A 14,570-nucleotide genomic window follows, 5' to 3' on the forward strand; every position below is an offset into this window, starting at 1 on the left:
TCCTTTGCCACCAAAAAGAATTCCTATACAATCTACACATCCTTCAGTAGGTATGTGACATTTCCTGATTGGCCAATCAGTGATTGCCTCACTGGCCTACGTTAATCTGACTCATTTTATAAGCTATACTCTTTCCTATAGATCATTTTCCAGGCCGTTCTGCTATGATTAGTGTCTGGCAAAAAGCTTCAGCAGATATTTCCTTTGCTACATCTCATCCAGCAATTGGTCCAGTTATCAACGCTGTTTTCAAATTTTGAACAACTCGATTTTCAAGATCTACGTATCTACACGAGCCGATGTTTCCATTTATGAACGTTATATTTTAAGATCTGTGCAAGAATTCAACTAACAGATGTTTCCATATATCAAAGCTATCTTCAAGTTTTGTACAACGAAAAACCTTTTCAAGTACATGTATCCTGTGATAGTGAGAAATAATACAAATATCCTTTACTGATAAGAAAGAATACAATATCAGTGCCTGAAATGTAACTACTTAGCAAGGGGAATTCCATACTTGTACCCCCATAAGGAAGAGGATTATAATGTGGATGCTAGGTTAAAGTTCATACAAAATATGTTTGATTTGACTGAGATATGGAGATTATGCTTGCCAAAAAAGATGACTGAAGTCAATGAAATCTTCTTTAACCCAGTTTCAAATAACAGGTAGTTTGGACACAGGAGATTATAGCATTTCTTTTTTTTTTGGAAGAATCGTATCCATGAGGCTTGAAATGTATCATTGTAGGACTGACATGGTCCTTAATCATGTTCAGGCATACTCTGGATCTTATTCTACCTTCTGAAGATATCCATATTCTGTTACAAAACTGTTTTTTACACCACTATACTGCTTCCATTGCTGGAACAACAAAAACAGAGTGCCTTGTATAATTTTCTCTGGCATCAATACAAAATAATGGGAGAAACATGATTCATCAGACTACACATACTTCTAGTCATTCATTACCCACAGACCTTGATCTAAGCATCACCAAAGCTCTGTTTTAATGTCTGCATCTGTGATATGCAATGCTCAGACTGGTTCACAGCTCTCACTTGCTGTTTTTTTTTTTTGTAATATGTTTTATATGGTATGGTTGAGGACAGTTGGCTGCTCATCATTGTAGAAGGAATTGGCAATCAGTTTTTGGCTCAATCTGATGTCTGTTGCACTTTACAAGTCTATACACTCACAATTTCATCAGTCTGTTGCCAGAGGTTTGTAGTTACTGTTTTTCCAAGTGGTAGACACATTTTCATTTGATTGCTGCTACTGATAAAGTTTGACACGTGTCTTTGAAATGAGATTTGAAATAACATTGTTTTTTAAATGGGTATCAATTATTGTGTCTCTTTGATAGGCCGAGAGCTCATTGTGACTACACCTTCACATTTATAAAGCTCAGGTACTCGTATGACACACCACATTATCAGTTTTACTTAGGTTTATGTACAGAACTAGTGCCATAAAAATATAAAGAGGGTGGTGTCTAATAAAGCAGTCGTTCACTCTATAGCAACATAAGCTTTTCAGCTAATGAGTTGATATTTGAGTAATTATTTTCTGAGTTAATGAACTAGTAATAAAACTAATGAATTTTGTAGGATGAAGATTGTAATGTATCATTTACCTCTGAAACTGAAAACCAGTCAGAACACCATCCGAAACTCCATCACAGAGGTTCTCCACATAAAGTAAAAATTAAACGTGTCAAACCTTCAATTTTAAAGGAAGACGAAGAAAAGGTAATTGAAATTAAACCAGACAAGCTTTAAACATTTTTCAGTTTATTTACGTCTTCACGTGTATGTATGTTCAGATGATTTGACATTTCATTATATTTGTGTTGGTGGTGGTGGTTATAAAAATATTTTTCTATTCTATTTAAGACACTAAGTAAAAAAATACCACAAATATATATTAAAGCATTATGAATATAGATTCATTTTACACTCACATGATTTCTTATAGCAGATGTTTATATTTACCTCAAGTCATATGTTTAACATGCATGTGTAAAATGTGTTGTATTAGAACATTATGAGTAATATAAGTTTAAATATTTTTTTCACACAGTTTAGCAAGTTACTTAGGAAAGGTTTTAAAAAACACAGTAATTTCGATTAAGGGATTATGAAAAAAATACATGTATTTTAAGAAATCGGATTAAAAAAGAAAATTGGAAATAATTTGAAAATGAAATTAAAGATAAAATGCTACAAAAAAACAAAGTGAACAAAGGTTTGATTACTGCAAATGGCAGTTTGTTATTTCTATTCTCAAATACCAGTAGCTAAAAATAATGTGAAAATAGGTTTCATGAGTGAAATGAGAGCGGTAGATTGATTGGTTGACAAACTTTGACATTTTCATCCCATACGAGTAATCTCTCTATAAATGAAAACATTAATCAGTGTAGAAACAAAATTTCACTTTCTAGACGAGACAGACAAAAACGATGAATTACATAACACCTTTATGAACATGTTATATGTAAACCTTTTTCTTTTTTCTTACTTTGGCAACAAGTTAACTGTATAAATTTTCACCTCAACTAAATCATCTCAAAATAATTAAACAGGTGTAAATAATGGAGGAAAATATAAATCCAGTAAAAAAAAAACTTCCCTGTTTTTTTTTTAAGAACGATTTTGTTTTTAAATGTTCAGAGTTTTCTTGATTGGGATATTTTTTTCTTTTAATGTTGTAAAATTATGTAAATATTTTCACAAGTTCAAGAAAGTTTATTGATCTACAGTTTTAATATTTATACTTCTCTGGTTATCAAGATTGTTCTGTTTTTTTTTAATAAATCCCCACGGTGCTTTCTGTACAAGTAAGCTAATAAAAATGTTACCCCACCTCCATATGCTCTGTTTTGAGAACTCAGTGTTAAAATGTTAAAAATGTATCTGTTTTTACCATAAGAACGAAACAAAATTTAATCTGATTGAAATCTCATGACTGTACGCTTTTTACCAAATATGAAATTAAAAAAGATTGTTCTGCTCAGCTGAGGATAAGCAACTTGAATATTTTTGACTCATATTTATTGATCTGAAGCTGGACATAAACCAACAACAATTGGATTTCTTATCAAATTGTAAGTGTGATTTGTTCTTGTTTTAACCCATCATCATGACACCAGTATTTATTCCCTGTACAGAATTTCTTTATTTGTTTAAATGTTTTGTTACTTTGTTTAAAAGGCACTAAAAACTAAGACTGATTTTTTTAATAGCAATCATAAATTTCTTGCACAACATTAAGCCTCACTTATGTAATTCATTCATCTTTTGTGTGTGTGTATATATATACTTTCAGCACATACTATATTTACATTCAATATTCAAAACTTGTTTGGAGTAATTCTTGAGGCTTCTCTGACGTACATTGTTTTGACTCTTCAGGGAGTATAAAGAGGGAACCTCTTGTGTAAGTGAAAGAGTAGTTGGTCATGTTTTGCTTTTTTTCGGGTTTATCATGCCTAAACAGAGATACAAAGCTGCAGAAATAAAAGAGTGAATATCAGAGAAGCCCTGAGATTTATCCCAAAACTTTCAGTGAAAGTTCATTATCTTGCCGAACATATGTGGTAGTCACATGACAAATTCCAGTGATCTCTGCTACAAATAACCAAAAGAAAGACTTGGGGAGAGTCCCCTTGGATACATTATGTTCATACCCTATTGAAATAAATCTGTGCAAGAATATAAGAAAAGGACATAACTCTACTCTGTAGGTACTATAGCACAACGCATGCATATCAACAGATATCATGCTATAGGCCTTACAGCACAATGAACCAAAAAAAGTTAACAGCGAAGTGTTAGATTTATAGTTTGAAAACTTTTAGCAGTTCTTGAACTTTAGTGTTATGATGAAATTTTATCAGAGGTGGTGAAACTTACAGTATTTAGTGAAATCAGTTGTTTCTTTGTTACTTGTTTAGCTGAGACACTGTCTTTAATTTAGTATGCTAGCCAATAACTGAGTGTAAAGGTGGGTTTTAAGTTAGATGGCATCTATTCCAATTGAATACCATTCTGTAAGAAAGATTGGTGTAAATTGTTTAGTTCTCTTTTTTTTTTCCACAATATCACAGCTGATGAGAAAAGAAAAAATGAACAAAGTGGAGGAGCCACTCCCAACACCACCTCCTTCCCCTCCTCAACTACAACCTTTTAGCAGACAGACAGAAAGTGTTGGAGCAGCAAGTTCTAGAAGTTGTAAGCCCATCTTAGTTTTACATTTTCCAAAGTTGGAGATTATTTTATTTATTAGATACAAGAAGTTAAATAATACTTAGTAAAATATTAACAGGTCTTTGCTTGTATTTGTCAGTAACTTAAGTAAGTCAATTTTTTTTGTGTTAAGTAAAACTTCTTCGAGGGGAAATGTTTTGTGCATTTCAAGTACTCTTCAATTATTTACAAAAAATAAAAGTTAAATTTTTTTTTCAAACAGTTTATAATTATTAGCTAAAAAGGAGTTTTCTTGCATCCTGAAGAAACATCGCAATAAAAATGAAAAGCTTAAGCCTGTTTTCTGTTTTTTAGATAATGCTATGCCGTGAAGTATAAATATTATCATTAAAAGAAGATCATGGATCTACTTTTATGTTAATTGTTATAAACAGACAGGATTTTGGGCAAAATCTAAACACCAATGTAAAACTCACCAGCAACTAAGGAGAATCAGTTATGGGTTAGGAGTTGAATGTTTGAACCCACGACGTCTCAACTCCATCTGCCTTTCGTTATCTGCAACAGTCGTGAGAAGACAGTAACCCTTAATATTTAGAAATTGCTTTTGACATGGAATTAAACCAACCCAACATTAAAGCTATTTCTAAATAGTAAGGGTAACTGCCTTCCATCAACTGACTGTAGACAGCAAAATGCAATTGGAGTTGAGACTTTGTAAGTTCAAACACTCAACTCCTAACCTTTAACTGATTCTCCTTAGTTGCTGGCGAGTTTTACATTGGTGTTTGGATTTTGCTTGATAGATGGAATATCCCCAATACATTTGGCTGCTATGTACTGTATAGCATTAGGTATATTGATTTACTTATTTATATATATGTATGTACGCAGGCATCATTATAGTTATGTATTTGGAAGTACGAAGACTAAACAGATGTAAATCTTTCCTTGAGGTTGGTGATATTTCAGTGTCTGTAGGGAGGATTTTATGAAAAAATTGTAAAAATATTTTTTACTAAACCTTTATGTTTCAATCACATCCTGCCATTTTCTTCTTTTTTTTTTTCTTTTGCAATTCTTATTTTATAACTCAGTTTAATTTTTTATGACAAGTTAGCATACTGTTGTTTTCTAGTTTCACAACCTTCTACATCGAGCCCACTTCCTTTCGAGACAATGGAAGAAGCACATTGCGTAGTTCTCCAGAGAGGTTCAGGTGGTTTAGGGCTTAGTATTGCTGGAGGAAAAGGCTCCACACCATATAGAGGAGAAGATGAGGTGAATGTTTTGTGACTCATCAGTTTGAAACATTTGGTGTTGACAAAAAACATGCTATTTGAGAAGTGCTTAGAAGTTTAGAATTACAGGAACTTTTTTGTGAACATCCTTGTACCCAGGTGTCTAGACTTTTTATAGCAAAATTGTTTATTTTTATGTCTAAATTTGTTAATATATTTCCTGGACAACCCCTTGTTAAACATAATTGGATAGTCTCATGAAGCTAGACTTGCTAGCCCATCTCAGGTTGTAGAAAAAATTGTTTTGAGAGCTTTTCTGTTCACACAAAAATGGATGAAATAGCCAAGAATATACAAAATATGATATGGTAATAAATTTTGTTTTTTAATATTGTTTTCAAACCAAAAAAAATTCTGAAATTTATTTTGATCAGATGAGTATAGATACTCTAATGATAATACACAGATTAGTTGTACATTGACAAATAACTGTCGACTCTGGAATTTACTGGACTGTAATAGATTAGGTGAGAAATTCTGATTTCAATCCTTGCAATGATTGAGGTTTTGACTATTGTTTTGTAATTATCATTAGTTTCATTAGAAAGATTGAATAATGTTTTATGTTTTGTTAGGTACTGTATTTTGACATCAAATAATAACTGAAAATATAGCCCAAATTCTTTTCTACAGAAAGATTTCACTTAGTTGGTTGTGCTAATGTATAATGTGAGGGTTGAACAAAATAAGCGTGTAACGGTGATATTGTTGTATTATGTAACACAAGTCATTTTAAATCTTTTATTGTTTATTTATGCACTGTACGTACTTAAAGTATGATTCATCATCGTGGAGATATTAATTCATTCAGTTGCATAACATAACAGTATGTATATGTAACTTGATGCATTAATTCCTAATATATAAATTCATCTTATTATTTGTTATATTTATATAATAATAATAATAATAGATACATTTATCTCTTATGATTTTTTTTTCCTTTGAGAAACGGTATATAATTATTTTATAATTATGCACTCATAATTGTACAAATAATCAAAAATGTGCATCAAATTTAAAGATAGAAATTAAACATTAATTAGTTACTTGCTATCTAAATGTTTCTTCTTCTCATCTTCTTTATCAAATTCTTCAATATATTAAAACATTTGTTTTTCATCAGCTCCCAAATCCATTCTTGCCCTTTCATTCTTTTCTCTATAATTCATTCAAAGTCTTCATTTTATTTTCTTCTTGCTTCTGCTACATTTCCATTCTTTTTTGTTCCTCCATTTCTTCTGTTCTCTTTGGATATTACCAAATCTCAAATTTATCGATGTTTTGATATATTTTTCCTTTCCTTTTCTCTCTCTCTCTCTTAAATATTATGCCTGAATAGTTCATTTGTTCTTTACTTTTTTTATAACACATACAATACATTGATTGATCAACTTCTCTACATTTCCTTTATGTTATGTTATTTGCATTGTTTTATTGGCCTTCATTTGTATCTCTCTTATTTTTGCTTTCCTTTTAATAATCTTTTAAAACTTCTTTGCTTCCAACCCCTTCCAATGCTCTTTCATCAGTCCCCATTTTGTCTTCCTATTCTTTTCCATTTTTCTTATTGTTTCTTCCAGATGTCTCTTTGGCCATCTTTGCTCCTTCATTTCGTTATTTCCAAACCTCATGCCCACATTTTTTTAAATCATAATTATTTCCACGTTCATTCTTTCTGTTTCCAATTGCAATATATCGTAGTATATTCCTATCAATTTGTTTCTGCAGTTTCTCAACATTCTTTTCTTTTTATCATCCCTAAATATGTGCCTCCTACATCATCAGTGATTCAACCAGCATGTTTAAAAAATTGAATTTTCTTTATCTTTCATTCCACTTCTTTTTATTTTACTCTATGTTGCATTAAGTGCTGTTTTGTTTACTCATTTGGAGTATTTCTGATAGTGAACCAATATCTCAAGTATTTATATTTGTTTCCAACATCGGTGTCTTGATTCTTCTATTTCCATTGTTCACTACTTCCTCCATTTGGGAATACCATGCTCTTGAACTTACCAAAGTTAAATGTTAATTTGCTTTTATTTTTTTATCCTTCCAACTTTACAATTATCTTTTAGTCCTTCCCTAGTTATCTGTCATTATCACTTTATCATCTGTGAGTTTCAGAGAGTAAATCTTACTTATTTGAATATCAGTAGCAATCACTGTTCTCCTAGGTCATGTATTTAAGTTACAGATAAAATTGGTCTTAATGAGTATATTTATCTGACTCTGTGTGTAAAAAAATATCTTCAGCTTATTTTACTCATTATAAGTTTTATTTGCTAGGGTATTTTTGTCTCCCGTATCACTGACGGAGGTCCAGCTCATCAGTCGGGAATACAAATTGGGGACAAAATACTCACGGTAAACCAAATTATAAAAATATTAATTTATGCTCATTATAAGATGTTAGTATAATTGTAATCATGCTGCAATACCTTGTAAAAGGTGTTCACACCATATATAAATATTCATCTGTCTGAATATTTCCGTTAATTATATAAATCTATACTTGGATTAATTTCTTTATATATATAGGTTTTCTTTATTTCTTTGATAGCTTTAAGGTGTTTTATGTTTTAATTTATCTGTTTTCTGCTTCATAAAACAGTTTCCTAACCTAAAAATTATGATCCTACATTTGTAGTATCCTTAGCTTTAAAACTTTTTCAAATTCCATGAGAAAGGAAATGTCATATCTGACTTTTTCAAATCATATCTTAAGGAAATTGTTACTCATAGTTTAGAAACTTACACACACACACATACACACACAAAATAATTACCTTCTTACCTAGCTTAGATGGTGGTGTTTATGGTGTGGCAACAAAAATAAAGTAAAATATTTATGTTCAAAATATTGGAGGAAAAATAATAGATTTGTCATTTGTTGAAAGCTATTTAGCCATTTACGATAAATAACAATGAAGAGGGTCAAACTGAGGGCATGATAAACTTATTCCTAGCTAAACGTTTTAGTGAGATACAGAACACTGGAGTGGTACATAAGCACTATAATAAACAGAAAAATTAATTAACAAGAAGTCAAACTACATATGGTGATCAGATGACAATTGCTGTCACAGTTAGTAACCTATATGGTCATCTAATTAGTAGTGAGACTTAAGTGTTTGCATAGGCTACTAACCATGACAGTGACAAGAAGTAAAACATTTACAACTTTGTGTTTCATATATTTTTTCTGTTTGTGTAACTTTAATGATATCTTTAATGTAAAGTTTAAATGCATATTTTTTACAACAGTGTTTGATTGAGTAGACTTTTCCATTTTCATTAAGTTTATTTTCGTTGTTTGTCTGTATGTGAGCCACAAATAAAAGTAAATGAATTATGGCCTGTAGTAGGCTTACGAGTAAATTATATTATTTATTGATGATACAGGTAAATGGAGTGCCTGTAATGGATGTGGATCATTATGAAGCTGTAAGTATACTAAAACAAGCAGGAAATGAAATTAAGTTGGTGACTGTACGTGAAATTCCCAGATTCATTAGCCAAAGTGAAGTAAGTTGTTTTTTTGTTTTTTTTTGTAAGACTTACCAGAGACTCTGTCTGTGTGAACTGTGAACTTATGTGAATGTTTGTACAGTTTATGGTTAACATATGTTTTAAAGAACAATATAAAGACTTAACAAACATCATAAAAAAAAAAATATATATATGTGTGTGTGTGTTTTTATATATATTATCAGTTTATATTTGTTTAAAAATGTTCAAAAGAATTAGGTTAAAAAATATTTAAATTTTCAATACTGAAGTATCTTGTTAACCAGACACACTTATTTCTATTGTATATTAAAAAAATAATCAAGATGATTTAAATGAAATAGTTTATATTAAAAAAATGGGAGGGTATTTGTTTGGATATGAAATTTAACACGGAATAAAGTCAGAAAGGATGTCAAAATAGAATCGTATTTGAATTCAAATTTCAAAATCACAAGAATAAAATATTAAGTATTTATGTTAAAGTAAAAATATTCAATTTTACTGCAAGTTTCCAATTACTTGTAAAATAGTGTTGGAAATGACAATAAAACATATATTTTATAGTTATCTAGTTCATTGTACAAATGAAGAAGAGTATAAATTTTCATATTTATTGAGTCTTAGTGAGGGTGAATAGCATACAATGTATTTTCTCTCATTTTCTTCATGGCTTATTGATTTCTGCCAATAAACTATGGAAATTTATTTAAAAAATTACGTATATTTCAAGCATCCGGAAGCCTTAGAAGCTATGATTTTATTGGTTTAACTCGTATACATGTACCACTTATGGAGATTCTTAACAAATGACCATGTATCTCGGACTTAAATAGATAAGTCCTCCAGTTAAAAAAATTTTTTAAGGGGATTCTTTGGTTCAAACCAATGTAAACAATTTGCCAAACATCTGTAATATGATTTTCCTTCCTTTACAAGTTTTGATGAAGTCTTCTAGTGTCATGCTTCAGGTTTGAACACTGGGGTTTTTTTTAGAACTAGTTCCCAACTGATTAGCATTTTCAGAATTTTGTTTTCTAGTTTCTGGTGATTTTTTTGTTGGTGATGTTGATACTGGATTTGTGTTATTATTTCCATTTGATGGCCACAGAAGTATTTCTCTATAACAAGTATACTTAGGGTTGGCAGTATGTAGCCCAAACAGTTGTACAGTGTGATATTCAGTAAACGTTGTTATTGATTGTGTACTATGTATTTTTTTTTTCATTGGGTTATGTTGTCGCTTCAGTGGGAAAAAACCTAGGAAAAGAAAATAGCAAGGACAAATATTTTAATTAATAATTTAAAGAAGTTAAAATTGGTTGGATATATATAAAACTTTCTCAGTAAATATTAAAAAAATCATGTTTTACTTATTTCCTTCATATTTTTTGCAGTTTTTTTACCTTGTGACACTAGAAGAATAATAGTTTCGAGCAAAAAGAAACAGCATTTCAAAATAATATACCTTTTGTGAATATCAGTATAACTTCTTTATGAATATATCGTTGCTTTACGGTTTCATTCTAGAATCCATCTCCTGTATCTTCAGTAAGAAAAGTCCAAGAGCCAGTTGAACATTTAAATATGCTTGTTGAGCATAAGAGAGTAGAAACACCCTCTTATCAACAGAGAATACATACACCTCCTCAGCAACGGGAAGTAGAAACACCCACTCAGCATGAGAGAATACATACACCTCCTCAGCAACGGGAAGTAGAAACACCCACTCAGCATGAGAGAATACATACACCTCCTCAGCAACGGGAAGTAGAAACACCCACTCAGCATGAGAGAATACATACACCTCCTCAGCAATGGGAAGTAGAAACACCCACTCAGCATGAGAGAGTAGAAACACCTTATTATCAACAGAGAGTGGATACACCTACTCAGCAACAGAGAGTGGATACACCTACTCAGCAACAGAGAGTGGATACACCTACTCAGCAACAGAGAGTGGATACACCTACTCAGCAACAGAGAGTGGATACACCTACTCAGCAACAGAGAGTAGACACACCTACTCAGCAACAGAGAGTAGACACACCTACTCAGCAACAGAGAGTAGACACGCCCACCCCACAACAGAGAGTAGACACGCCCACCCCACAACAGAGAGTGAATACGCCCACCCCACAACAGAGAGTGAATACGCCCACCCCACAACAGAGAGTGAATACGCCCACCCCACAACAGAGAGTTGATACACCTACTCCACAACAGAGAGTTGATACCTCGGTTCAGCAGTGTCAGGGAAGTATGACCACTGAGCAGCAAAGTTCAGACATGCTTGCACAACAACATAAAGTAGATGAAGACACTCAGAAACAGAAGTTGATAGATGCTACATTGTTATCTTTTGATGAGCAGTGCTTTACTAAAAATGTGTCAATATCAACAGTTGATACTTTTCCTGCCAAAACTACTGGTCCATTCAGTCATGAGATTAAACAAGTGGAGGTAGTAAACACTCCTAAGACCACAAAACAAAATATTTTACCTCCAAGTGTACCAATGACAGAAACTCTGACTGATACTGTGGAATATGAGGTGAAACACGAGGTAGGTGGTCATTTCATTTTTATCCATTAAAATGTTAAATATGCTGATTTTTGTTGTTTGAGTGGATATTAAACCAGGGCCCAAAGATTACTAATGTAATAACATAATGGTAACAAAAACAACAAGTATCCAGATATAAGTAAAGAAAAAGACACTAACACAAAATTAGATTATGACAAAAGAACTTATTTCATTCATGGTACTTGAAATCTAAATAAATTGTATTTTTTTATCCATAACTGCTATGCTGCAGTGTTGGTCTCAATGAAGTCATAAATATAAAAAAGTCCCAATAAGTTACCACATAAAATACACAGACACTAATGATGAACAACAGTAGATATCAAACACCCATATAAAATACAGACACTAATGATGAACAACAGTAGATATCTAACACCCATATAAAATACACAGACACTAATGATGAACAACAGTAAATATCTAACACCCATATAAAATACACAGACACTAATGATGAACAACAGTAAATATCTAACACCCATATAAAATACACAGACACTAATGATGAACAACAGTAAATATCTAACACCCATATAAAATAACAGACACTAATAATGAACAACAGTAAATATCTAACACTTGTGAAATGGCAACAGACCTTTAATATTTGAGCATTTTTGCATGTACATACTCTGTTCTCAGCAAACTATATTAAATTAGATAAGTGTTAAAAGATAATTTACAAAGTTTTCTAAATTGCAGAATTTCATAATCAGGAATTAAAATACAAAGTAAAAGAATGAAATAAAATAATAGGGAATTGTAGAGCATAACATGTATATTAAAATACTACAGTTATTTAGAACATGTTTAACTGGTTAACACATTCATTGTTGAGGACACCTGTCCATGTTTAGCATTTGTTAGTTTGTACTCACAATGTACATATGCATCATAAATACAAAAATGTGAAGATTACATGTTTCAGATTTGTTATTACTGCTATTTTTTTAAATTGAAAACACAATGATACTGCACTAGAACTTATCATCATTTTCCATAAATGACATTAGGCACCACAGCAGTTAACGTGTGAAGTCTGTTCTAAGTATTAAACTTATGTAAATCTTCCAAATATTGTAACATATATTTTATGCTTGTTAGGTTTAATTTAAATAGTACTTGCAAGCATCAAACTGTGCATTAATACTACACAGTACCTTACAGTAATATGACTTTGTTGACTTGGGGTTATTGTTATTATTTGGGTATTATATAGTGATGTTCCAACTCTGTAAAGAAATTATTATTTTTGACTTATTTTTTTCATTATGTTGCAACTTCTTATATATTTGTCTAGTAATGAGAAAGTCATAATTCTACTTAATAATAGAATGTTGAGTTTCCATCCATGATATAAGGTGAGTTATCATAGCTACAACTCACGATATCATTAAAAGCTACTTAACTGTCTGTTACATAATCAAACACTTCTTACTAATTCCTTTGGATTTTCTAAAAATCCTAGATAGAAACTCAACATTCTATTTTCTATATGTAGGGAATATGATGGAAAAGAGGATGTGAAAAACACAAGTCATTTAAACAAACAAACAAATAACAGGAAATTTCATAATGAACCTGAAAAATTGAACTTCTGTAAAGTACATAATAGAAGGAAATAATGTGAATAAAAGTTTAACCTTTAAACAATAGTTTGCCACCACATGTTCAACTAGAGTACCGACACATGTCATTAGAATGCGTATTTTATTTTCTCCAGTTTTGTTTTTTAAATTTTTTTTAGATTATCCACACTATACTATCGAGAAATCATAATGGACTGGGGTTCAGTATATCTGGAGGTATTGACTCAATTCCTTACAAGGAGGACTGTGTGGTAAGTCGTCAATCAACTGCGAAACTATTGCTGACCAATTATTAGTTCAACTTGATTGTCCTGAGAACTGTTAATGAATTGTTAATAACTGGTATGGCAGTTTCTCAGATGTTCTTTTAAGCATACATTATGAGCAGTTAATTCATAGATTATTTTTATCACAAGGCATCTAATACTAGTTAAACAACTGTGTTGTAATGTCCTTACTGAGCTAATCCTCTCAAGGTATAGTCTGTGTAAAAATTAAACTGAGTGAACAAAGAAAATAGATTCGCGTAAACTAAATATGAAAGCCTAATATTTGTAAACTTAAATTTTTTTTTTTCAAGTTCGTGAACATTAATGGACATGATTTTACTATGATTTTAAATTGTCAGTAATATTTCATTACTGTAGGCCTATGTTGAGTCTGTATCACTCAGGACATTATAATTAATGATAAAGATTTCTCATTAATCAGTTAATAAAGAAAAATTTATTAGACTATTTATCAGTAATATAAAAAAATGTGGTCTTGCATAAATCTGAACATAGTTTCATGTTGTGAAAGTAGAAAGAAAAACTTCAAAAATTTGATAATGTTTTTTTTTATACTCCATATTTATTTCTAGGTAACTTCTTTTATGTGTATGTTATATCTTTTTTTGTTAAAGTAATATGTACCTATAGTTTTTAGATTTTTTTGCATTTGATGACATTATTTAGCAGGGCTTACATATGTAGGTGTTTAATTTCTAGGAAAAATGTACTGGATTCTTTTGAGTGGAGTAAGGAGATTTTGAGTTTTAAACATTTTGTTGCAACTGCTATTTAGGATGGGACAGGAAGAGAAATAATGTTAATTACTATAATAAGTAGATTTAAACAAAAATTCAAAATATGAGAGATCAGGCAGAAATTAAACGCTACTTAAACTCATGGTTGAATGTACGTGGTTACTTATGTTACGGTTTTGTTTTAAGGCTTTAATATAAAACAAAGCATTTGTTATATCATTTATGTGGCAGTTTTACCTACTGCTTGAATCAAATTAAGATGTAGCTTGATGAAATTTTGATAATAAATTGATGATTGCCCATCACTAATTTGGAAACTTTCCTTCATGATTTATA

The 14,570-nt window shown here is 31.0% G+C and overlaps 1 protein-coding gene across 1 annotated transcript in view; it reads left to right on the forward strand.

The window, feature by feature from the left end:
• Positions 1-14,570, forward strand: part of LOC106457552 (protein lap4-like) — a 110,842-nt gene that overhangs the window by 58,005 nt on the left and 38,267 nt on the right. Inside the window, exons 15-21 of the mRNA XM_022383549.1 lie at positions 1,615-1,755; positions 4,116-4,239; positions 5,354-5,496; positions 7,809-7,886; positions 8,925-9,047; positions 10,560-11,594; positions 13,366-13,458. Of these exons, the coding sequence (XP_022239257.1) occupies positions 1,615-1,755; positions 4,116-4,239; positions 5,354-5,496; positions 7,809-7,886; positions 8,925-9,047; positions 10,560-11,594; positions 13,366-13,458 (1,737 nt within the window). The remainder of the gene's footprint in view (positions 1-1,614; positions 1,756-4,115; positions 4,240-5,353; positions 5,497-7,808; positions 7,887-8,924; positions 9,048-10,559; positions 11,595-13,365; positions 13,459-14,570) is intronic.

Source organism: Limulus polyphemus, unplaced genomic scaffold (genome assembly GCF_000517525.1).
Source record: "Limulus polyphemus unplaced genomic scaffold, Limulus_polyphemus-2.1.2 Scaffold345, whole genome shotgun sequence".
NCBI lineage: Eukaryota > Metazoa > Arthropoda > Merostomata > Xiphosura > Limulidae > Limulus > Limulus polyphemus.